Genomic DNA, 24,363 nt, shown 5'->3' with positions numbered 1-24,363 from the left:
AGGGTAGATTTCTTTGAGGGGAGTAGTTTATCACAGAATATATTCTCTGAAATTAAACATACATTCAGTTTGTAACTTAGTTTATGATTGTCCTTTTTATGTTTAAGATTCTAATGGGGATAAGTGCTCATTTTTTTCTTCCTTATTAAATGATACAAGGAAAAGTGTTGCATTTTAGATATTGAAATTAGCATAAATTCTAAATCTGAAAATTTTATTTTTTAAAGTGTAGAAATGTGTCTAACCTGTTAACAGTCTTAAGTAATGAAGTGTTTCCAGTCCTCTTGTAAAGAATACAGCTCTGATGATCCTGTTACTTAGTTCTCTGTATTAAGAATCATTTAAATACATTTGTATGCATGCTACCAAGAAATGAAGGGTCTGGTCTCATTGTCAGCCCTGTTACGGTTTTGCACATAGATCTTAGTTCCTGGGCACTGAGCTTGAGATGACTTCCAGGAGGTAAGTGTCCTCACTTTACTGCCCCTGCTGACAGTTTGTCACATTACTGTAGACGATAGAGTGCAAACAGAAGCACTTCCTTCCCTACACCCAGTAACTAGGTTCTACTCTCACTTCCTTATTTTAAAAAAGGAAATAGGTAATTTAGGATATGTGTCAGCTCTCCTTTGGTATTAATTTATGTTTTCTTTATTTCTCCTATTGTTTATAATTACCTTAGAATATTAACATCAAATAAAAAGTAATAAAAAGTTGAAATGACAGTTATGATTTATCATTCTCTACTTTCAGATGATCACAGTCGTGTTAAACTGCAGAGTACTGAAAATGATTATATTAATGCCAGCTTAGTTGACATAGAAGAGGCACAAAGAAGTTACATCTTAACACAGGCAAGTGGTGTGGTGCTGAGCAGATGCCTGGAAAATGGAGTTTGGCTGCTGTGCTTTAAACATAGCTAAACGTGTATCTTGATATTTGCAAATGACATGCTATCTTTTAGTTTTCTGATTCTGAAATCAGTTCCAAATGTCATAGTTTTCAGACTTTGAATATATTGTTAAAAAGTAAAATTGTTTCTAATATTTTGAAATGGCTTGGTGCAGGTCTCTTCAGGTAGATTAACTGTATCTAACATGGCTTGGCTTTCTCTTCTCCTAACTTGTGAGGGAGGCCTCAAAAGCTCTTTTCTATCCTTCTCTACCCTATACTTTGAGAGAGTACTAACATACTGAGGATAGGTTCTGGCCATCTGCAGTGCCTAGACACTTGTACACTGCTGCTCGCCTGCCTTCTGCCCTTCCCTACTGGCTCTTCACGCTAGCCTCCACAATGCAAGAACTACTTACTATTCTGAGATCATAGCTTTCTCTTTATCTCATAAGAGGTTAAATACCAACCAGCACTGTCATTTTTCCCAGTCAAAATGTTGAAGTATAACCTATAATGTTTGAGAGTTAAATTGTATTTTATTATTATGTGTCTCTGTGTATATGTATATGTGTACATGTGCACAGGGTGCCAAAAGAAATGGGCCTTAGAGCTGGAATTACCGGCTGTTGTGAACTGTACAATTGAACTCTGGTCCTCTGGAAGAGAAGCAGTTGTCCTTAACTGTATCTGTAGTACTGTGTTTGAGGTTTTTAAAAAGCCAAGAAGTAAATGTAACCTGCTATTTGAAAGACAGAAAGGTGTGAAGTGATTTTTTTTTTTTTTTTTCAAATTCAGTGTAATGTACCTGTGAGCCATTGGAATTTTCTCTGTTAGAGAAACAGATCATTTCACTTGAAGTTTCCTAAGACTAAAAGGAAGGAGAAAGAGTCCAGTGTAAACCTTGTTAAGGATATTAATTCACTATTCATAGAACAAAAGAAAGCTAGAGAATATACATTTGAAAAGAAGCTGTGTTTATTCATAGCATACATGGATTTAAAGTGGGCCCAGGCACAGAGTCTCCACCAAGGATGCAGCAGCCTTCTCCTTTCCTACCCTCAGATCTTGTCCTGCCCCTGCCTCCTAACTTTCCTTCTCCTCCAGTCACATTCTGAAGGTGGTGTACACCAGGAGAAGGAGTACCTTTACTCTCTTGGTATCATTGCTCATCCAAATCCGAGTGATGAGTTGCCTCCTGCTGGCACCCACTTGAGATGCAGCAGAATTAGCAGGAATATCCCACCTGCCACCCTGGGATTGCTAGTTTGTGCAGCTAGGTGGAGGCTTTATGAAACAGATTTGCCTGCAGTGGTACTGTAGTTAAACATCTGGAATATGGAGAAGTAATTCAGCTACACTGGGACTAGTTTGAGAATAGACAGTAGTAGTTCTTTGCTGGTACTGGGCTGGCTAAGAATATTAAGCTGAAAGTTCCTGGACTTTAAAAATAAAAAGTATTCCCTTGTCTATTGTCACAAGTTTAATAGCTTCATAGCTTTTATAATTTGAATCACTTGAAGTCTCTTTAACTTGGACCTAGTATGTTTTTCTTCATTCAGTGAATTGAAAAATTCATCAACTAAATAAAGTCTGTAATACTCAGTGGTCACAATGTATTTGAGAAACTGACCTGAGAAATTCCATATGAAAGTGTGTCTCTTCCAACCTCAGTTTCACAAGAGGGCTAAAATGGGTTGAATGAATTAATTATACACATACCTTTTAGTAGCAGTCTTTAACGGGAACGGGGAGGGCAAACTTTAACTTGCTCTTATATATGAGTGAAGTTTATCTTATATATAGTCATAATCATTTAGGATTTTAAAAAAAGCATTATTCAGAGCTAAAAATGTACTTTCTACTGAGAATGAGCATGAGAGTGTGGGAAAGCATGTTGTTAAGCCAGGCTTTCATTGCTATGACAAATACTTGAAGGGAAATTGAAGAGTAACGTTCATTCATTTTGGCCTCTAATTTCCAGAGATTTAGTTGGAGGTCAGCTTTAAGGCTAAAGTGAGGCAGAATATTGTAGCAGCCAGGGCACAGAGAAAAAGAGCTATGTGACAAGGACATTCCCCAGTGACCTGCTTCCTCCTACTAGTCACCACCTCCTAGTACTGGCACACTAACCTACCAACAGAGTAACCTTTGATTAGGCCTGAGTCCTCCCAAGCATTCATCAGATGCCATCAGGCCTGTAACACATGAGCCCAAGGTGGAACATTTCACACCTAAACCAGGACAGGTGGTTGCTTACCCCTAACACAGCTATTCCTTCTGCCATTTCCTTCCACATCATCAGTTCTTTTTCTTAGTCCCTGGAGACGGGTCTTTCTTAAGATTCTCTTAGCTGTCCCCAAGTGAAGCTTTCCACTTGAGTTTTGGGGACCGTGTTTTGTTACTGTGATTGATTTTGGTAGGGTAGGACCTAAGGGACCTCACACACACGAGATGAGTGCTGTTATGTCTGAATTATGTCTCCTGCCTGGGACCTTAGTTCTCAACTTCTGTAACATTAAGTGTGTTCTGCTCTAACAGAATCTGCAAAATCCTGCTGATAACACTTAAATGACCCTTCATTTATCCAAAGACTGAGAACTACTTTGATAAATAAAACAGGTTTCTTTAAAAAAACAAAACAAAACATGCTTGTAATCCCAGAGAAGGATCAGAGGTTCAAGACCAGTCTCAATTTATGGGAGACTATTTCAAAATAAATTAACAGACAAACACCCTACTACTACATTCACATTCTAATGAGAAGTAAAATAATTTTTAAAAAGAGTTAAATGGTTTGTGGGCTGTCAAGATGATTCAGCAGGTAAAGGTGCTTTTTGCCAAGCCTAACAACCTGAATTAAGTCCCTGAAACCATATTGTGTAGTGAACCAATTCTTCCAAGTTGTTCTGACTTTCACTCTGTAACATGCAGTGCACTCATCTACATCTACATGCATGCTCTCAAGTCCACACCCAAAGAAATGAACACAATAAAAGGCAGCTTTGTAACATCTCCCTACTTTGCATGCTTTGTATAATTTAACCTTTGAGCAACCTCCCTGTTAAATACTGTTATCTTATGTTCCTGAGGAAGAATGTGATTAAGTCATACTGTCATAACAGTGGGTAAGATGAAGCCAAAATTTGAAGCTACAGTTCCTTCTCTACTGTCTTGGTTTTTTTAAAGACAGGTTTTGCTGTAGGCCTGAGTGGCCTTAAACTAATAATGCTAGGATTCAAGGCATGCACCATCACACCTGATCCTTCTCTGTTATCTTATAACTGCACGGCTGTGCATTTTTATCTGTATCATCTGTTCTGTCCTTTGTCTTCATCTATAGAATGATGTCTTGGGAAAGCTCATTGTCTTAATTAAGGTTGCTGTTGCTGTGGTGAAACACTATGCCAAAAGTAACTTGGGGAGGAAAGGGCTTGTTTCCGCTCACACTTCCAGTTTGTCTTAGTCAGGGTTTCTATTCCTGCATAAACATCATGACCAAGAAGCAAGTTGGGGAGGAAAGGGTTTATTCAGCTTACACTGTTCACACTGCTGTTCATCACCAAAGGAAGTCAGGACTGGAACCCAAGCAGGTCAGGAAGCAGGAGCTGATGCAGAGGCCATGGAGGGATGTTGCTTACTGGCTTGCTTTTTTTTGGTTTGCTCAGCTTTCTTATAGAACCCAGGTCTACCAACCCAGGGATGGCACCACCCACAATGGGCTGGGCCCTCCCCCCTGGATCACTAGTTGAGAAAATGCCTTACAGCTGGATCTCATGGAGGCATCTCCTCAACTGAGGCTCCTTTCTCTGTGATAACTCCAGCTTGAGTCAAGTTGACACAAAACCAGCCACTACAATCAGTTCATCATCAAAAATAATGAGAGCAGGGAAGTCTTGTGAGGCAGGCCATGTGGGGGTGCTGCTTACTGGCTGCTCCTCATGGCTTACATAAGTCTGCTTTCGTACAGAATCCAGGACCACCAGCCCAGTGGTGGCACCACCCACTATGGACTAGGCACGTCCCATCAATAACTAATTAAGAAAATATCCTACAGGCTTGCCTACAGTCCTTATCTTATGGAGGCATTTTCTTAATTGAGGTTCCCTTCTCTCAGAGACTTCAGCTTGTATCAAGTTGACATAAAACTATCCACTGCGTTCATAACAACAACCTAACAACTCAGTGAATTATTTACTATAGCTTTTTTTGTTGCCACTTTTATTAGAAAGAATAATAATTGTATTAGTGATTTTCTTTTTGTTTTTGTTTTTTTTCTTTTTGTTTCTGTTTTTCAAGATAGGGTTTCTCTGTATAGCTCTGGCTATCCTGGAACTTGTTCTCTAGACCAGGCTGGTCTCGAACTTACCTGCCTTGTTTCCTGAGTCCAGAGATTAAAGTTATGGGCCACCATAGCTTGGGCTGATCCTTTTCAAGCATCCAGATCTCATCATGACAAAATTTTCTGATGAACAATTCCATGATTTTTTTAAACTCACTTATCCCTGTTGGACTGTTCTCATATGTCCTAATACACAGGACTCTACATATCAGGAGTGTGAGAATGGAGCAGTTTGTCTCTGGTTTTTGTTTGTTTGTTTGTTTTTTTCCTGATTTTCTTTCTATATCCTGGTGTATTTTTCACAGTTTTCTACCCTGACCATTTCAGAGTTGCTCAATTCCACACATTGGATTTGATACGGGCACAGCATTTTAAGATGTTTCCTTACCACCAGCTCTTCAGACATGATTCTGTGTTACTCCCACATCTGCCATGTGCCCTGATACTTATGTGCCCTACCTTATGCTTAGGACATGTAGAGTGACCATAACTACCTCTGTCCTTCCTATCACCCCTCTGCTAGACTCACCTTCCTTTGGCTAGACTGTAAAAACCTCAGGTTTTCTTACAGCATAAGGCCTGAGAATTTGGGTGTTTGATAGTGCTGCCCTGTGTGTGCACTTTGTAAGGCAGAGACTTTATCTCAGTTATACTTGTGCATAACATTTTACCTGGACACAGAAAAAACCTGCAACATTTAATGTTGCCTACAGTGTTATGATTGTTCTTTGTTGTTTATTAGATTAATTCTCTTTCTCGAGTTTTAGAATTTTTTTCCCCCTAATCAGCTTCTTGGTATGTCATGTCCATTTTATAGTTTAAAAAACTGGTAGCATTGCTAGTTTGTGGAAGAACTGATAGAATTCTTGTCTTTTTAAAATCCTTTGTTCTTATACCGTAGCCGTAGTTGCGTGTCTACCTGCTAGTCTTCAGAGGCAGTATAGAAGTGAGGCATGCCTGTGCACACAAAGGACTTCACTACTGAGTTGCTTCATGACTTTTTAAAAAGAGTTATTTGTTTTATGTATATGTATACACTGTAGCTGTCTTCAGACACACCAGAAGAGGGCATCAGATCTCATTGCAAATGATTGTGAGCCACCATGTGGTAGCTGGGAATTGAACTCAGAACCTCTGGAAGAGTAGTCAGTGCTCTTAACTGCGGGCCATCTCTTTCTGCCCTGTAGATTTCCTTTTCTTGATAGCTTTTGGGGCTAGAATGTGAGCAGCCAGGTGGTATTATACTGTAGGCACTTTAGGTAATGACCGCAAAGCCATATGTAATAAGTTGGTATCAGAAATAGTGAACTAGGCTGACTCTGTTTGGGACAAAGTCTTACGTGTATTTTATAGTTGATATTTGAACCTAACCTAGTTATCCAGTATTTAACTCTGAAAGACACCAGGTATTCCCATATGCTTCTTTTCCTGCCTAAGTAAATAAAATGTAAAGACGAGGTAAAGTTTTACTGAATGCACACTATATTTAGAATTTAAGTGCATTTGAAGTGTTGATTTACTATCAGAACCTAACCCACTGGCTATAATAGTGTATTTCAGTAGCATCCTTGAAGCCTTGTCCTTTTCCAGCTTTTTCCCTGATGTGCTTTTCTGTCATTTCAGGGCCCACTTCCTAACACATGCTGCCATTTCTGGCTCATGGTTTGGCAGCAAAAGACCAAAGCAGTTGTCATGCTAAACCGAACTGTAGAGAAAGAATCGGTAAGTATTTGTTGTTAGTGTTGGGTTTTTTTGAGATATGGTTTCTCAGTATAATCAGCCCTGGCTATCTTGACTCACTGTGTAGACCAGGCTGGCTTTGAACTCACAGAGATCTGCCTGCCTCTGTCTCCTGAGTGCTGGGATCAAAGGCATTTTCCACCACGCCTGGCGGGTGAGTAATATTTAACACTCATAGTTTAGTATACGCCTAGTGTGATTGTTGTTTACACAGTTTTTATCTTGGTGGATACTCACATATTATTTTGGACTGGTGGTGACTAAAAGCTAGTGGCCAGGATATTTCTGACCAGGACTTATGGGTACTTTTCCTTCATTTCTTTGCAGTTTTTAAAAATGTATAGAATTATAGTAGGAGTTGTCTTATTCTGCTACATAAGCACCTTTTTGTATAAGTGTAGATATGTTGGGTGTATTCCCTACCTCGGCTGTTGAGCTCCTTTCCTCCCACACTCCTGTTAGCTCTTTTGTACTCCTTGATAGTTCCACTTCTGCTTTTGTCTCTTAGGTTTTGTATAGATAGATATGTTAGAGAAAACACTGGATTTCTCCTTCTGACATTATCATATTCACTTGATACATTTATCTTAGTTGCATCTATAGTTCTTCAAATGATATAACTTTGCTATTTTTGGTTAAAAGTTTTCATTCCGTAAATATACCACATTTTCTTCTTTTTTTTTTTTTTTTTTTTGCTGTTGGGCACCTGGATTGGTTTCTTAATTTAGCTTTTCTGAATAGTGCCTTGGTAAATGTTAATAAAATGTAGGTCTCATTGTGATAGACTTACATTGGTTTTGGAGTCCTGTGGTTAGATACCCAAAAATGATATAGCTGGGTTATATTGTAGATCTATTTTCAGTTTTGTATGGAACCTCCATACTGATTTCCATAGCTGCTGGACTAGTTACATTTCGATTAATGACATATAACAGCTCCCTTTTGGTCACATCTTGCCAGCGGAGTTTTTTAGGTTTTGGTTTGTTTTTTGTTGGTAGTTGTATTAAGTCAGGGTTTCTATTCCTACACAAAACATCATGACCAAGAAGCAAGTTGGGGAGGAAAGGGTTTATTCAGCTTACACTGTTCACACTGCTGTTCATCACCAAAGGAAGTCAGGACTGGAACCCAAGCAGGTCAGGAAGCAGGAGCTGATGCAGAGGCCATGGAGGGATGTCACTTACTGGCTTGCTTCCCCTGGCTTGCTCAGCCTGCTTTCATATAGAACCCAGGTCTATCAGCCCAGGAATGGCACCACCCACAATGGTCTGGACCCTTCCTCTTTGATTACTAATTGAGAAAATGCCTTACAGCTGAATCTCAGGGAGGCATCTCCTCAACTGAGGCTCCTTTCTCTGTGATAACTCCAGCTTGTGTCAAGTTGACACAAAATCAGCCAGTACAGTAGTGGTGTTACTGTCCTGGTTTTCCTTTATTTTGTGTAGCCCTGGCTGTCCTGGAACTCTCTATGTGGCCTCAGAGATCTACCCGTTTCTGCCTCCTGAGTACTGGAACTAGAAGCATGCATCACTATGTCTAACAGTTCGTTTCTACTGTCATCCTGACTAGAGGGAAATGGGAATTTCTGTGTAGTTTCAGTTTGCATTTCTCTGATAGCCAGTTAGAGTCAACACTTTTTATGTATATAATGGCATTTATGTCTCATCTTGTCAGCTTATTTCATTAGGCTGTTAATTGATTGGCTTGTCTTTTTGTTTAGTTTTTTGAGTTCTTTATATATTCTAGCTGGTAGTCTTCTATTAGATAAATTTGGTAGTAAATATTTTCTCCTATTTGGCAGGTTCTGTTTACTTAACTACTTTCTTTTCTGTGCAGAAACTTCTTAATTTGATGAGGTTTCTTTTGTCATCTGTTTGCATTATTAAGTGAGTAGAGTCCTGTTAAAGTCATTGCCTATGGGTGTGTGTGTTCTCGAGTGTGCACGTGCTAGAGGGAGCAGAGTTCATTCTTAAGTACTTTTTACTTTATTTTTTGAGACCAACTTGGGGCACCTGTTTTGACTGGTTGTGAATGAACCCTCAGGATCTGCTTTTATCTACCGACTCACTCCACCCCCAGTTACGGCTGCATCAGAAACAACCTGGATGAAGCTGCCTTGGCTTCTTTCTGGGTTTCTTTCTGTTGGGTTGATTTGTGTACCGTGCTGCTTTTGTTATTTTGGCTCTGACGTGTACCTTACAATCATGTATGGTGATTCCTCTAGCCTTTATGTATGTTTGTTTTGTTTTCTCAGACTTGGACTGCCCTTCCCCCAGGCCTTTAGAACTTTTGTAAGAGCAGTACTGGGATCAAAGGTGTGTATCACCACTGCCAGGCTCAGCGACTGAACTTTTAAATAGCATTGGAATTTTGATGGTGATTGCACTGAATCTGTACATTGCTTTGGATAGTTCATCCTTTTTACAATATTAACTAGCCTACATACTTTCCTTCATTCTTTCTGTTTGTCACTATTGGGGTCTGGACCTCAGCCTTCATGCCTGCTAAGTAAGAATTTTCCCAGCTAAGCCATAGTTCCTGTGAACAGAGAAGGTCTTTTCATTTTCTACTTTCTTCAGGGCTTTGCCCCCCCCCCCCCCATTACTGTTGTATTTTTTGTAAACATTTTTCTTTACCTAGGTTTATTACATGATATTCTTTAAAGCAGTTAGAATGATGCTTTGTAATTATGCTTGTTATTGATTATATAGAAAAACTACTGATTTTATATATTATTTTGTATCTTGACATTTTGCAAAGACTATTCATCAATCTCGAATTTTCTGTTGCAGTCTTTAGGATTTCTTATACATAGAATCATTTATCTGTAAATAAGGATGCATAGGCTTCTTCTTTTCTTATTTGTATCCCATTCGTTTTCTTCTCTTGTCTTACTGCTCTAATTAAGACTTGAAGTATCATTGAATAGGAGTAGAGAAAGATGAAAACTTTGTCCTGTACCTGATTTATCCAACATGTTTCAAAGTTTTCTGTTTGGTGTGATGTTGGCTATTGGTTTGTCATATATAGCCTTTATTATGTTGAAATGTGTTCTTTCCATTCCTAGTCTTCTTAGGACTTTTATTATGAAGGGATGTCCTTTTCAATATCATGTGATTTCTGACCTTGAGTCATTTTATGTGATGAAGTTGCATATGTTGAACCACCCCTTGTCTGTGGAATGAAGCCCACTTGATCGTGGTGAATGATCTCTTATGTCTTGAATTCAGTTTGCAAGTATTACATTGAGAGAACTTGTAGTAATGTTATTTGTGTGTTGGTCTTTGACATTATTTTTAGAGTAATGCTGGGTTCAGAAAGTGAATTTGCTAGCATTTGTTTCACTGATTCTTAGTATTGTTCCTCTAGTTTCCATTTCTTTATTTAGTTTCTGCTGGTGTTAATTCTTACCCTCTACTACTTTTGGGTATGGCTTCTTCTCATGTTTCCATAGCTAGCCTTGAGATCTCTCTGATATGCTTGGCATTTAGAGCTATAAACTTTCTTCTGAGGACTGCATTCATTGTATTCAGAAGGTTTGAAACATTGTGTCTTAATTTTTCATGCAATTTTTTTTTTGTTTGTGTCAGTGGTCCATTTCTCTTTCAGTGATGTGTTTTCTTTTTGCTTGGTGTGTTGTTTTCAGTCTGTAAATCTGTGTGTTTCTGTAATTTCTCTTGTTGCTTTGTAGTTTTATTCCATGGATTTTTCTATAAGATTGTATGTGAATGTTTTCTGCTAACTCCAGGTAGGGAGTCAGTGATAGAAACAGACAGTTGCACCCAAGCGTAGTTTGGCAAGCTAATGAATGGGACTTATTACAATAGTATAGGTGTGAGATTATTTTTAGAAACATTGGGAATTTATAAGTGTCTCTGTTACCAAAGAAGAACAACTCTCTGAAAGCTGGGCATAGTGGTGTACACCTTTGATCCCAGCAGTCTGGACACAGGCAGATCTCTGGATTCAAGGACAACCAGGTAGGATAGCCAAAGCTACATAGTGAGACCCTATCTCAAAAAACAAACAAAAATAAACAAACAACAAAAACAAACAAACAAACAAAACCCTTCTCTGTCCCAGTAGCCATTATTAACTGCCTCTAACCCTAAAGAGAAAAACCTGGTGAGCTTCTCCCACCCTCCATAATTAATAGTTAAAGGGCTCAGTCTTGTACAGGTCTCACAGCTGCTTAGAGTTTAGAAGCACAATATCCTTGGGGGACAGCATTCTACCACAGTGACTTAATTTAAAGGAAGTTTCTTGGGCTGCTAATAAGAACATGTAATCAATAGTGTATGCATAGAGTGTTCTCTAAATTTGTTTGGTTTGTTTGATGACATCATTTAACTCAGATTAATTTTGTCACAATGACCTGTCTGGTGAGAACCTGGAGCTCACATATGTGCTAAACTGACTGGCAGTGAGTCCCCAGTATCACTTGTCTCCACTTCCCCATGTCTGAGTGCTTACCACTAGGCCCAGCTTTATTCTGTGGTGCTGGGGTCCAACTCAGCTGCCCATGTTCATGCAGTCACCACTTTGTCCTCTAAACTATCTCTTTCTTTCCCTCATTGATTTTCTTGGAACTTGATCTAACTTACTCTCTCATTAAAGAACATTACTGTGGGACTAGTAAGCTTTGGAGGCATTGGCTTATGTTTTCTTTGTTTCTCTTTTGTATGTGTGCTTCGAGGTTAGGTTGTTCTTTTGTTGTTGTTGTTGTTGTTTGTTTTGTTTTGGTAGTAATGTTTGCAGTGTTCAATAGGAACTGGGTTGTAGTAGTGTTGAGGTGTTTTATCTGCTGGGCACATTCAGAACACCAGGCTCAACACTCAGTAAATTCTTGACAGAAGAATCGTGACTTTATAAGCAATCACTAATTAAAATATATAAAATATATAAACCCAATATATAAAAAAAATCAGGTAGCAGTAACCACTTATACCCCAACTGTTTTGGAAAGTAAAGGAAGCTTTATAGAATCCTTGTGTACTGCGATACTAGTTACTGCAGGTATGACTACAAGAAAAGTATCAGAGTATTTCAAGGTTGGTGTTAGGTTGATAGAGAAAATCTGGAGAAACGGGGAGTAAATAGGTGAGAGTCAACAGGGCCAAGTAGGTGAGGCAGTTTTGCCTAAAGGTAGGATGGAAAAGAAAAGCTAAGAAATGGTTTCAGGGGTTAAGAGCAAATACTGCTCTTGCAGAGAACTCTAGTTCCCACCACCTATGTTGGCAGCTCACAACCATGTTACTCCAGCTCCAAGGGGACTCAGTGTTCTCTTTAAATTCACCAGACACTATTCACAAGTACATACCCACACAGACACATGCTTTAAAGTAAATATGTTTTTAAAAACAGGGTCAGGTGCATGTTTTTATCTCCTCATTCAGTAAGCAGAAGCAGGCAGATCTCTGAATTCTAGGCAGGACAGGTAAGACAATGTCTTAAAAGAAAGAAGGAAGGAAAAAAAAGGAAGAAAGGTGAAGTATGGTATCAGAAAACCCAGTAATCTATTTGGCCAGTTTATGTTATAACTAAGATCTGTGTGGTTTTAGAATCTTTTTCTGTCAAAAGTAGAAAGTCTTGACCCTTAAGATCATCTCCAGCTTTAATGTACCACATTGTTCTATGACAGGTTTCTGATTCTTAAATTTATAGTCACTGGGTTTTGGTAAGAGTATGTTTTTAGTCTGTCATGACATTGGCCTAACAGAATTTCCAGTAGTGTTGACATCACCACCTGCAGCTGTTTTCTGTAATCTTCAACTAATGCAGTGGTGGGGCATCGTTTTGTTTGTTGGAATCCATTGCAAAGTAGATGATTTGTAAACTTCATCCCTCTCACATCAAAGTAGATTCACTTTTCTTTTTAGATTTATTTCTTTTATGTGTATGAATAGTTTGCCTGGATGTATGTATGTGCATCACATATGTACCGAGTACTCCCAGAGGTTAGAGGAAGGCATCAGATCCCCTAGAACTGTGTCAAGGCATGGTGTGAGACGTCATGTAGTGTCAGGGTCCTGTGTAGGAGCAACAAGTACTCTTGACTTGCTGGGCCATTCCTTTTAATCTCTGATTTCTTAAATGTCAGTGAAGTTCATCTGCTTTTTTAGCACGTCATTTTGGCAGGGTATAAAAAACTCTTGGCTCTTTTACTTGCTTTTCTTTGAATTTAAATACATTCATTTCATTTTAGTGTTTTAGATTGCTATTCAGGTCCAATGGGTGTTATCTTTTATTTTACCTATATTTCTCAAGGGGTTTCTCCCTCTTTTATATATTTTAAAATTTATCTTAATGTTTATGAATGGTTTGACTGTATACATATATGGTACCATGTGTGTGCCTGTTGGATTCCCTAGAACAGGTTTATGGATGGTTTTGTCCTATCATATGGGTGATGGGATTCAAACCCAGGTCTTTTGCAAGAGCAACAAGTGCTCTTAGCTACTAAGCCATTTCGCTAACCAGTCTCCCTTTTTCTTTAACATTAATTTTTTCCAAAATATGTCTTACCATTTGATCAGTTTTTGCAAATAAATAGTTTTGTCCTTTTAGTAGTTTCAAATCCCTTTTTTTAAGACAAGATTATTAAATCAAAATTGGGATTTGTTCTGTTTTTGTTCATCATTGCTGGTGTTTTTGAGCTCTCTCTCTCTCTCTCTCTCTCTCTCCCTCCCCCCCCCCCGTTTGGATTTTTTTTACATTTGTCCTGTTCTCGTTATGCTGTTTCTATTTCTTGCTTTACTGTAAAATGCCCCTCTTGTCCTCTTGAGCTTTATCCATTACATTTATCCTGCACTACAATTTTAGGTGTCAAAACAAACCAAAAGGCTTATTCTTCTGGTTGGCTGTCCTGGAACTTGCTCTATAGACCGTGCTAACCTGCCTTCCAAGTGCTGGGATTAAAGGCATGCACCAACACCATCTAGCTTGACAGGAAGCCTCTTTAGTGCTCTCTGAAGATTAGATTCTTGCAAGAGCTTGATTCTTCCAGAAACTTATACTGAATATGTTAAAATGTAATTATGCTTTAAGAATAGCACACTTTGGTATGGTAGCATGTGATTTAAATCTAGCATGTGGGAGGCTGTGGCAGATGGATCTCTTGTGAGTTTGAAGCCAGCTTGATGTACACAGTGAGTTCCAGGACAGCCAAGGACCTAGAAAGAGATTATGTCTCAAAATAAAGAAGAATAGCACATTTTAGTGAACATTTTATGTTTATGGCCTTTTAATGGAAAGGAAACATTTTATGGAGCTACTTTACAAAATATTCTCTTTAAAGTACTTCAGATATTCTTAGATTTCAGTACTTGAAGAAGTATAATGTGTATGTGTGAGGTTTGTTTCTTTTTATGGTTTTATAACATGTCTAAACTATTCTTGAATTTAGGTTAAATGTGCACAGTACTGGCCAACAGATGACCGAGAGATGGTGTTTAAGGAAACAGGATTCAGTGTGAAGCTCTTATCTGAAGATGTGAAATCATATTATACAGTACATCTACTACAGTTAGAAAATATCAATGTAAGACTTTTCTTCTTTCAAAGTTTCATGGTTTTAAGAATTCTTGGGGTTTGGTACTACACTTGCCTTTAGATATTTTTAATAGTATTTAGGTGTAAAGATGTTTTCAGACATGTATTTCTGTATAAAGTAACTCTTTAAGCAATCTGAAGAATTCTAAAAACAAAGAATTACAATGTTTAGGTTAATATTAATATTTGAGAACTGAAAATTATTTATTGGAGCTGGAAAGGTGGCTCAGTGTTCTTACAGAAGGCTCAGTTCAGTTCCCAGTGCCCATGTCAAGTACCACTGCCTAGGACTCCTGCTCTAGGGAATCCAGTGTTCTCTTCTGGCCTGCACAGTCTATACATGATGCACATATACTCAAACATACACATACTTTCAAATAATTATGGTTTTTAAAGAAAAAACTATTGAAAATACAGGAGGAGATGTGAGTGTAACGTGGTAGTTGAGTATTTGCTTAGTTTACTCTAGTCCCTATATTCAGTCCCACAAACCAAACACTAAAACATGAGTGGGTTGTGGATGTAGCTGACTTGTAAAGTACCTTCTTAGAATTCTTGAAGGATTGTGGTTCAGTTCCCATCACCAAGAAAATACAAAGCAACTTGGTATTGGAATAAAAAGAGGATGACTGGGACAAACCAGAATTCCCATTTCAGTTCTGCCACTCAGTGAAGGGATGGCTGGCCTCTATAAGATGGAGGTTGTGTATTTGCAGACTGTTGGTGGTCAAGGGAAAGTATGGATGCGTATAAAATGTCTCATGCCAAATAAGCGCAAAGGATAGCTCTCGGAACTTAACTAAAGTAGAAATAACTCAAAGATAAAGCAAAAGACTTACCAAAATTGTAAATAAATGACCATACAGAAATGTGAACTTACTCTTGAAGGGCTGTGCAGCTGCTGCCTAGATAAGTCTTCTCCCATGAAAGTGACGCCATACCCTTACCAGGGGTGGGTGGTGGGAGGTGGCAGCCATGTTGACTAGGACCTGGTTGTAGGCCCAGGGATCCTTGTGGACTCATCAGTGAACAACTTGTTGATTGGCACCACAGGAGTCATGTTGCAGAGCCCTAAAGAGGTCATGAAATGGGTGGGACTGAGGCCCCATCATATTCTGGGAGGCAGAGGGGAAGTTGGCAAACATGCCAGATGTCTTTTTTTCTTGGTCAGGATAGTTCTGATGACTGGAACCTTTTAAGCCTAAGCTTAGCTTCCATGCTAAAACACTTCACACTAGAATTGAGCACTCAAATGGTAGGTTCAGCTTTTATGAACAGCCAGATGTGGAAGGGCATACATCTATAGTTGACTTAATCGAGCATTCAGTCAGAAACTCTGAAAATAGAGTATTTTGTTATTCAAGGTCTTGGTTGCCTGGATCAGCAACTTACCCAGTCAGACTGACCAATCAGTGTCATGCATGGTTCATGCAGGTGCGCTCTCTGCATTATCTGTGCCGCTTCGTTATACGCCAGAAACTGCCTTTGCCAAACACAATGAAGGATTATTTACAGGAAAAACACTGCAGAGAGATCGGGAGCCCTGTTTCTTGCACTTTGGGGTTCAGAAACAAGACTTGAGTACAGTTTACAGACTTATATCACATTTAAGTCTTTGCTACCATAACTTTTAGTTTTTATGTGTGAGTCATTGATTCATTGAGGGATGGGGAAGTGTCTGCAAGGAGTCCTGAGTTTATTTTGGTTCTTGGAAAGGGATGTCTTGAGGGTCTAGAAGTGAGTTATCTTTCCTTAATGTGCAGAATAATCACAATATGACTGACCAGATTCCTCCCCAGGCCATTGCTGCTATCCACTTCAGTTTTTACGCCTCAAAGCACATTTCATGAATATTCAACCCTAAATAAAGTTGAATAAAACTTAAATAAATGCAGATTGCTATGATGTTAAATGGCCCAGTTGAATAAACATGTGTGGGATAAAACATTTACATACACACTGAAAAATGACTTTTAAAATCTCACACTTTAAAAATGATTTGTTCAGAATTATGAGTTAATACAATGTTGATAAATGGAATACAAATTTGCAACATATTTTACAACATTTTTCTGGATTACTATTTAAGGATGTGATCATTTGGAATTTTTCTGTTGCCTTCATTTTCATCTTGTGGTTTGTCTCTTTTGATAAATTTGTTTTTCCTGTAGAGTAAGTACAGCTCCATGATTGCAACTTATGTCCACAGTTTAGTTTTCCTCTTGTCCAGCTTTGCTGGCTTTGAAATTCCGTTATATTGTCAAAGATGACCTTGAAGACCTGCCCGTGTCCTAATTGCTGGGATTGAAGGCATGCACCATCCCACCCAGTTTTCTTTGCTAGCAGGGACTGAGCCAGAGAGGGCTGTGTGACCCAGGGCTAGGGCTGTGTTATAGAAGACAAGCACTCTGCACAGCGCTCTAGCCCCAACCAGGTGTTGCTCCTTGTGCTTGTTTTTTGTTTTTTTATTGTTGTTAATATATTTCTAGCGAATTATGTTTCTGCATCAATTACTCTGCGTTTGTTTAAGAAAAATACTGGAACTCACTTCCCCTTGACTCTCACATTTCAGAGCGGTGAGACCAGAACCATATCTCACTTTCATTATACCACCTGGCCAGATTTTGGAGTTCCAGAGTCACCAGCTTCATTCCTAAACTTCCTGTTTAAAGTTAGAGAATCTGGCTCCTTGAACCCTGACCATGGACCTGCAGTGATCCATTGCAGTGCAGGCATCGGGCGCTCTGGCACCTTCTCTCTTGTAGATACCTGTCTTGTTCTGGTAAGTGTCCGTGGTGACTTCATTGGTGTTTTGTGTTTTTGCTCTTTTGTTTTATTGTTTTATAATGATGATAGAAAGGTAAATATTTTTGCATGACTGGTGCCTGAGGAGCTTAGAAGAAAGCCTTGAATCCCTGGAACTGGAGTTGCAGATAGTAGGACATGACAACTTGTGGGTGGGAACCAAACCCTGATCCTCTGCAAGAGCACCTAGTGCTCTTAACCACTGTGCACCTTAATTTGTTTTTAGCTGTTTCTATAGGTAGCAGTAAATTTTGATGTCATATCCCAAAACTCTAGAGTTTTTGTTTTTCTTTCTTGTGAAAAAACTCTTGACTTCTACTGTTTAAAGTGACTCTAGGAGGCTGGAGAGATGGCTCAGTGGTTAAGAACATTGATTACTCTTCCTGAGTTCAATTCTCCCCAACCACAGAATTCTGCTTGGGCAGAAAATTTGCTGCAAGCCTGGGCTAAGGAGTTAGACCCTAAACAAGAAACCAAACAAAACAAAACAAAAGGAAGAAAAGAATAAAATAAAGTTTTTCCCCTAAAAGAGAGAAATGGCAAAGGAAAGCAGTCCTGAAGCAGTGGTGCATGCCTGTTGTCTCCATGTGTGAGGCATCTGAAATTACTTCATGAGAGCCACCTCAAAAAAAGGGGAGAATGCCAAGGAACTGGGGACATGGCAAGCATGAGCCCTGATTGGCAGTGCTTGAGTAAGGAAGGCAAGCATAGCAAGTGACACACGTCTGTGGCTCCAGAGCTTGGGGAAGTGCAGTTAGGTAGTTCCTGTAGCTCACTGACCACCAAACTTAACCAAGGCTTTGAGCTCCAGGTCCAGGAAAAAATAGTCTCAAAAACTAGGGAAGAAGGCCAGGGTTGGTTTATTTCCAGCAGAGGCGCTCTCTGTGAGTTCCAGACCAGTCTTGTCTACACAGCAAGTTCCAGGACAGCCAGAGCAACATAGTAGAGACCCTGTCTCAGAAGCAAAAGAACAAGAGGAACCACTTGACACCTGCCACTGGCCCATACACACATGGTGTGTACCTGCACAAATATACACACACCATATACACACACACAATATAATTAGTAAGTTTTAAAAAACTATTTTAAAAAATTGGGTACTGGGAGGCTAGTTCAACATTGGAGGTATTTACTGCCAAGCCCAATGGCTAGAATTCTACTTGATACCCTACTGGGTAGGAGAAAACCACCCCACAAGTTGTTATCTGACTTTAAACATTTTAAGCCAATGTGGTGGTACCTGCCTGTAATCCCATGCTTAAGTGATGGAGGCAAGAGAAGCAAGTCCATATAGAGTTTGAACTAGCCAGGGCAACATGAGAATTTGTTTCAACACCCCCTTTCTTTCTGGTGCTTTGTATACAGAATTAAAAGCTTCTACTTTTTTATAAATTGATGTGTGTGATTTCTTTCTTGGATAAGTACTTCATCTCTTATTTATAAACCAAGGCTAAAAAATACTTCCCAGGGTTATTGGGAGAATTCTGTGAATAAATGATATTTTCTGTCCTGGTTAGTTTCAACTGATAACTTGACACAGCCTAGAGGTCCTCTGAGAAAATAGGTGTTATTTGTAGGAAACTATCACGATTGCTAATTGGCATAGGAGGTTCCAGCCCACTGTGGGATTATCTGTAGAGAAAATATCTTGTATATTTTATGGTTACATTACCTGTCAATTAAAAAGCCTATTGCCTGGCTCACAACCATCTGTAATGGGATCCGATGCTCTCTTCTGGTGTGTCTGAAGACAGAGACAGTATACTTAAAATACTTAAAATACATTTTAAAAAGTCTATGGCCCTATGCTTAGGCAAGAAAGCAGGAAATAGGAGGTGGGACATCTGGGAGACAGAAAGAATTCTGGGATAGTGCCAGGCATTTGCCCAGTAAGATGTGAGGAGATGGATGTGTGGTACCTGAACACAGGTAACCAGCCACATGTCAGAATGCAAATTAAAATAAATGGGTTATTCTAAGGTATCTAGTCAGAGAAGAGCATAGCTATTTGGCCAAGGTATTTGTAACTATATTTTGAGTGTGTTATTTCTGGGAGCATGGAGATAGCATGAAGAACTAGACTTCAACAGTTATCCTAGGCAGTGGTCCTAAACTGTATAAGAAAGCTTGTGAGTCAGTTAGCACATAGTATCCTTTATGGTTCTGGGTGTAATTCTTCGGCTGTAAGTCAGGTTCTTGGTTGGAAGTGATGTGTTGAGTTCCTGCTTTAATCCTTAAATGGTAGGCTGTGATCTGGAGATGTAAACTGAAATAAAACCTTTCTTCCTAAGCTACTTCCACTCAGTGTTCTGCATAGCCACAGAAGTGAAGCCAGAGCACTCCATGTTAGTCTAGTGTCGATCTTGAGATCTTGTATGGGACCCCAAGAACTGCACTGCTTCTTTTGTTTTGCTTTAAGCCACAACTGATTCAACTGACTCGGCCCTCCTTGCCCTTTTTTGTATGACTGCACCAGGTGAATGCATCCCTAGTCTCCATATAGGCAAGAAGAGGGCGTCAGATCTCCTGAAACTGAAGTTACTGATGGCTATGAGCTACCATGTGTGTGCTGGGAATTGAACCTGGCTCCTGGAAGAACATTCAGTGCTTTCAACTGCTGGGCCATTCCTCCTGCACTCCTTTCCTTTCTTTTTATGACCTTCAGTATTTTTTACTTTGGACATGGTGACTTCCAGGTTCTCTGATGCTCCATCTAATGGCTACCTTCTTCCTCCCTATCAGTGTGATATCTTGTGCCTTAATTTCTGTGTTATTTAGTCCTTTATCATTTCCTATAGTTTCATTTCTGTTTTTTCTCTATAACCTTAGATATTCTGGAACTTGCTCTTACAGAGATCTTCCTGTCTCTGCCTCAGGTGTTGGGATTAAAGACACACGCCACCATGCCCATCTTTCATTTGTTTTCTTAGGCTTGTATTGGATAACCTAACCTTAGAAAACTGGTGTTGATGTTACCATGAAGGTCCTGTGTTCTTTTGCTTTCTTCCATGAATCTTGATGATCCCTGATACCTATATTCTTAGGCTTCCTAACACATCTGGTAGCAGAGTGGATTTTCAGATGAATTAACTAATGTAAAGGGGACATTTAGATATTGCTCCTCTAATAAAGCTAGAAATTAGAAACAATTATGCCTAAACAAACCCTAATGGATTACTTTAACACTTTGCCTAGACATGCTATAGTTTCAATCAAAACTTGAATTATTAGAGCTGGGGAGGTGGTTAAGTACAGTTACTGCTCTTTAGAAAGCTAAAGTTCAGTTCTAGCACCCACACTGGGGAATTCATGACGAACTCCAATTCTAGGAGTCCAGGCTGTCTTCTGGCTTCCATGTGCATTTGTATGCACTTAGCATGCACACATATACATGCACTAACCTTTAAAAACAAGACTTAGTTTATTAAAGTTAACCTTGTGCTTAAAGTCACTATTACAACTGGGTTATGAGAACTGGAGGTCTGTCTCAATGATAGAGGTGTGGCTGATTGGTTAAGTGCTTGCCTAGTATCTGTGGGTTCACGAGATTCAAACTGCAGTGGATGTTTATACCTATTCCCTACTAACCTTGTCTTGTTCATCCTTCCTGTTCTTCAGTTTGTGGGTGGTTTCTAAAACCCGATTAGTAGTCCAGAGCTGGTTTGATGGCTCAGAAGTAGGTCAAGGCTTTTCTCTCTCCTCCCATCTTTTAAGTGCCTGCTGTGTACCCATAAAGCATGTCTTTAGTCCAGATTTAAAGATACAGAAGGCACTGAGCAAAAAGCTTTATTTTTGCCAAAACCATCTTAAAAACTAAATAAGTAATTCTGATCATATTTAGGGATTTAGAATGTCTTAATAGAGTGCTTGCCTAGTATGCACAAAACTCTGGATTCATTCCCCAGCACCACATAAACCAGGCTTTTGGTGAGGGGGGGGTGCTACTTACTACCAGTACATGTTAGGTAAAGGTAGGAGTGTCAGAAGTTCAAGGTCATTCTCAACTACATAGCAGATTTAAGGCTAGTCTAAGATGCATGAAACTCTCCCTGTTTGGGGAAAACAAAACAAAACAAAACAAAATGAACTCAGCAGTGGTTGCCTTTTAGATATGAAGACCAACCCTGAGCTGTCCTTGGGCCAGCAAGATAGCCAGTGGGTTAAGTTGCTCACCTTGCTAGATTACCTGAGTTTAATGCCCAGTGCCTATATGGTTGACGCAGAGAACTGATTGCCATGAGCTCCACATACTTGCTATGTTACATATACACATATACATACAAAAAATAGAATGCAGTAAATTTGTTTAAAGTTTATTCCTCCTAACTTGTCCATCTTGGCTCTGGTATCATTTCCTTATCAAAGAGGTCCCCTCCCCTCCACAAAATGGGAAGGAGAGGAGTATATATTTTTTTAAAGGTAGGTCTCATTATGTAGTTCAAGCCAACCTTGAACTGGAAGTAGCCCTACCTCTTGAGTGCTGAGATTACAAGTATATTCTACATCCTTGCTAAGACTGGAATAGAGGTGCAGGCCTAAATCCCAGCATGTGGGAGGTAGAGTTCAAGGGCATTCTCAGGTACATGACATCTTCAGGGCTAATACTCTGTTGAAAGAAAAGAAAAGCAAAGGAACCAATAAACCATGTTAAGAGAAAAGAAAATAAGCAAGTGCAGTAACTCCTGTGTTGTCTAAAACTGATTATGAATCTTTCCTCATAATCCCATGAGCTAATGGGATTCTTTTAATTTTTTTGTAATTGGCTGAGTCATTGAGACCCAGAGCTCTTCAGGTGCTGCTTGATGGGCTGGGTGACTGTGTGCTTATCTCTGTCTGTCTGTCTGTCTCTGTCTCTGCGTCTCTGTCAAACAATTTTTAAAAAAGATTTATTTATTAGATATAAATATACTGTAGCTGTCTTCAGACTCACCAGAAGAGGGCATCAGGTCTTATTTACAGATGGTTGTGAGCCACCATGTTGTTGCTGGGATTTGAACCCAAGACCTCTGGGAGAACAGTCATTGCTCTTAACCACTGAGCTATCTCTCCATCCCAAACTATTTTTCTTTTAAGAAGAAACTTGTGCACAGCTAATGTCTGAGCAGTGACCTTATATTGCTTTTGTTTTCTTAACTCAAACAATTTGGTTTTGCCTTTCTTGCAGATGGAGAAAGGAGAGGATGTTAATGTGAAACAAGTATTACTGAATATGAGAAAGTATCGAATGGGACTTATTCAGACACCTGACCAGCTCAGATTTTCCTACATGGCCATAATAGAAGGAGCAAAGTACACAAAAGGAGATTCAAATATACAGGTAAACTCAATGTCATTAATGTCAGATAACCAGGTTCCATCTAAATCCTCATCCTTCCCTTACTTAAGTAAATCCAGCTGACTGTCTTGAAATTATAGAACTTTCCACAGTTCAAGATGAAAGATGAAAGCTAGTCACTAAGAGTTTAAGGCCAGCCTGGTCTATACAGTGAGATCTAACTTTAAAAAATGGTTGTGTATATAAGAATATATGCTCTTGCTCTCTCTTGTTCTTGCTCTCCCCCCCCCCCCCCCCCCGTTCTCTCCATGTGCTTATGGCCAGTCTCTCTCTCTCTCTCTCTCTCTCTCTCTCTCTCTCTCTCTCTCTCTCTCTCTCTCTCTCTCTCTCTCTCTCCCTCCCTCCCTCCCTCCCTCCCTCCCTCTCTCTCCCTCTCTCTGTCCCTCTCTCCCTCTCCCCCTCTCTCTCTCTCCATTTACTACCTTCTTAACTCCCCCATGACCTGAATAAACTCTATTCTGTACTAACAAAAGAATATGGGATCATATATGCTTAGCCTGAGTGGAAACAAGAGTCAGTTAAAATAAATTTTTCCATATGAGATTTAAGTATTTGATTATTGAAAAAAAAAAAAACAAGAAATATAAGTACTTTTGTTTTAGTAATAACTAAGGCCTGGGGAGATGGCTGAGTGGGCAGAGGTTGCAAGCACTTTCGGTTCTTCCAGAGGACCCAAGTCTGTTCCAAACTCATGTCGTGTAGCTCCAGGCGAGCCAGCATCTCTATCCTCTAATGGTACTTGTGGTCATATGCAACCACCTAAATGCACATACATAGAATTAAAAATGATAGAAATAAAAGTTTAAAAACCTTCATGTGGGAGTAAAAACTATTTACTTTATATATAGGTACCATATATACGAAAAACTTCAGTTCCTACAACAGACGTAAGGTGCTAGGAGTAGCCTTTACATGTCTGATGATGACATTCTTACGTAGTTTTTTTAGTTGGATATTTTCTGTATTTACATTTCAAATGTTATCCCCATTCCCATTCCTCACCCTCCCACTCTCATCCCCCCTCCCCCTCCCCTTGCTTCCGTCTCAGGTAGTTTTTATTGTATATTTATAGACAGTAAGCTCAAAGAGTGTCAGAACTTAATATTGTGTGATGAACTAAGAAAAAGTATAAGGTAGAAACAGAAGTAACAATATATCCCCTTCTTGTCTGGTGTGACCATAGTATTAGATATGTTAGAGACCAACAATCGAAATCTACTACTCCTTGACTATTCATGTATAATGATCTGCCTTAAAATAGAACACATCTTTTAAACAAATAAATTATATGATTATTGTTATGTATGTGTGTTTGTGTGCAAGTGCTGGGATAAAAGTTAATGTCAAGTTTACTGTCTGTTTCCTGCCTCATATTGAATAATTGCAGTTTGTAGATTGTGATTTAAAGAAAACAAATTCTCATTGTTTATTATTTCTGTTTGATACCTAGAAACGGTGGAAAGAACTTTCTAAAGAGGATTTATCTCCTATTTGTGATCATTCACAAAACAGAACGATGACTGAGAAGTACAATGGGAAGAGAATAGGTTCAGAAGGTGAAAAGTTAACAGGACTTTCTTCTAAGGTGCAGGATACTGTGGAAGAAAGCAGTGAGAGGTATGTGCCATATATATATATATGTTAACTTAAGGAGAGAGACGAGGCTATTTAGTACATGCAGGAAGCCTGAAGCAAT

General features: G+C 39.2%; 1 protein-coding gene across 4 annotated transcripts in view; it reads left to right on the top strand.

Moving 5' to 3' along the window:
* Window positions 1-24,363, top strand: part of PTPN2 (protein tyrosine phosphatase non-receptor type 2) — a 60,834-nt gene that overhangs the window by 26,165 nt on the left and 10,306 nt on the right. For all 4 annotated transcript variants that reach the window (XM_080920407.1, XM_080920405.1, XM_080920406.1 and 1 more), the window contains 6 exons: window positions 754-854; window positions 6,857-6,955; window positions 14,379-14,513; window positions 17,097-17,306; window positions 22,497-22,649; window positions 24,118-24,284. In XM_080920407.1, coding sequence (XP_080776533.1) covers window positions 754-854; window positions 6,857-6,955; window positions 14,379-14,513; window positions 17,097-17,306; window positions 22,497-22,649; window positions 24,118-24,284 — 865 coding nt within the window. The remainder of the gene's footprint in view (window positions 1-753; window positions 855-6,856; window positions 6,956-14,378; window positions 14,514-17,096; window positions 17,307-22,496; window positions 22,650-24,117; window positions 24,285-24,363) is intronic.

Source organism: Micromys minutus (assembly GCF_963924665.1).
Source record: "Micromys minutus genome assembly, chromosome: 8".
Classification (NCBI taxonomy): domain Eukaryota; kingdom Metazoa; phylum Chordata; class Mammalia; order Rodentia; family Muridae; genus Micromys; species Micromys minutus.
Note: the sequence above shows the minus strand (reverse complement) of the source record. Positions and strands in the feature narration are given on the sequence as shown.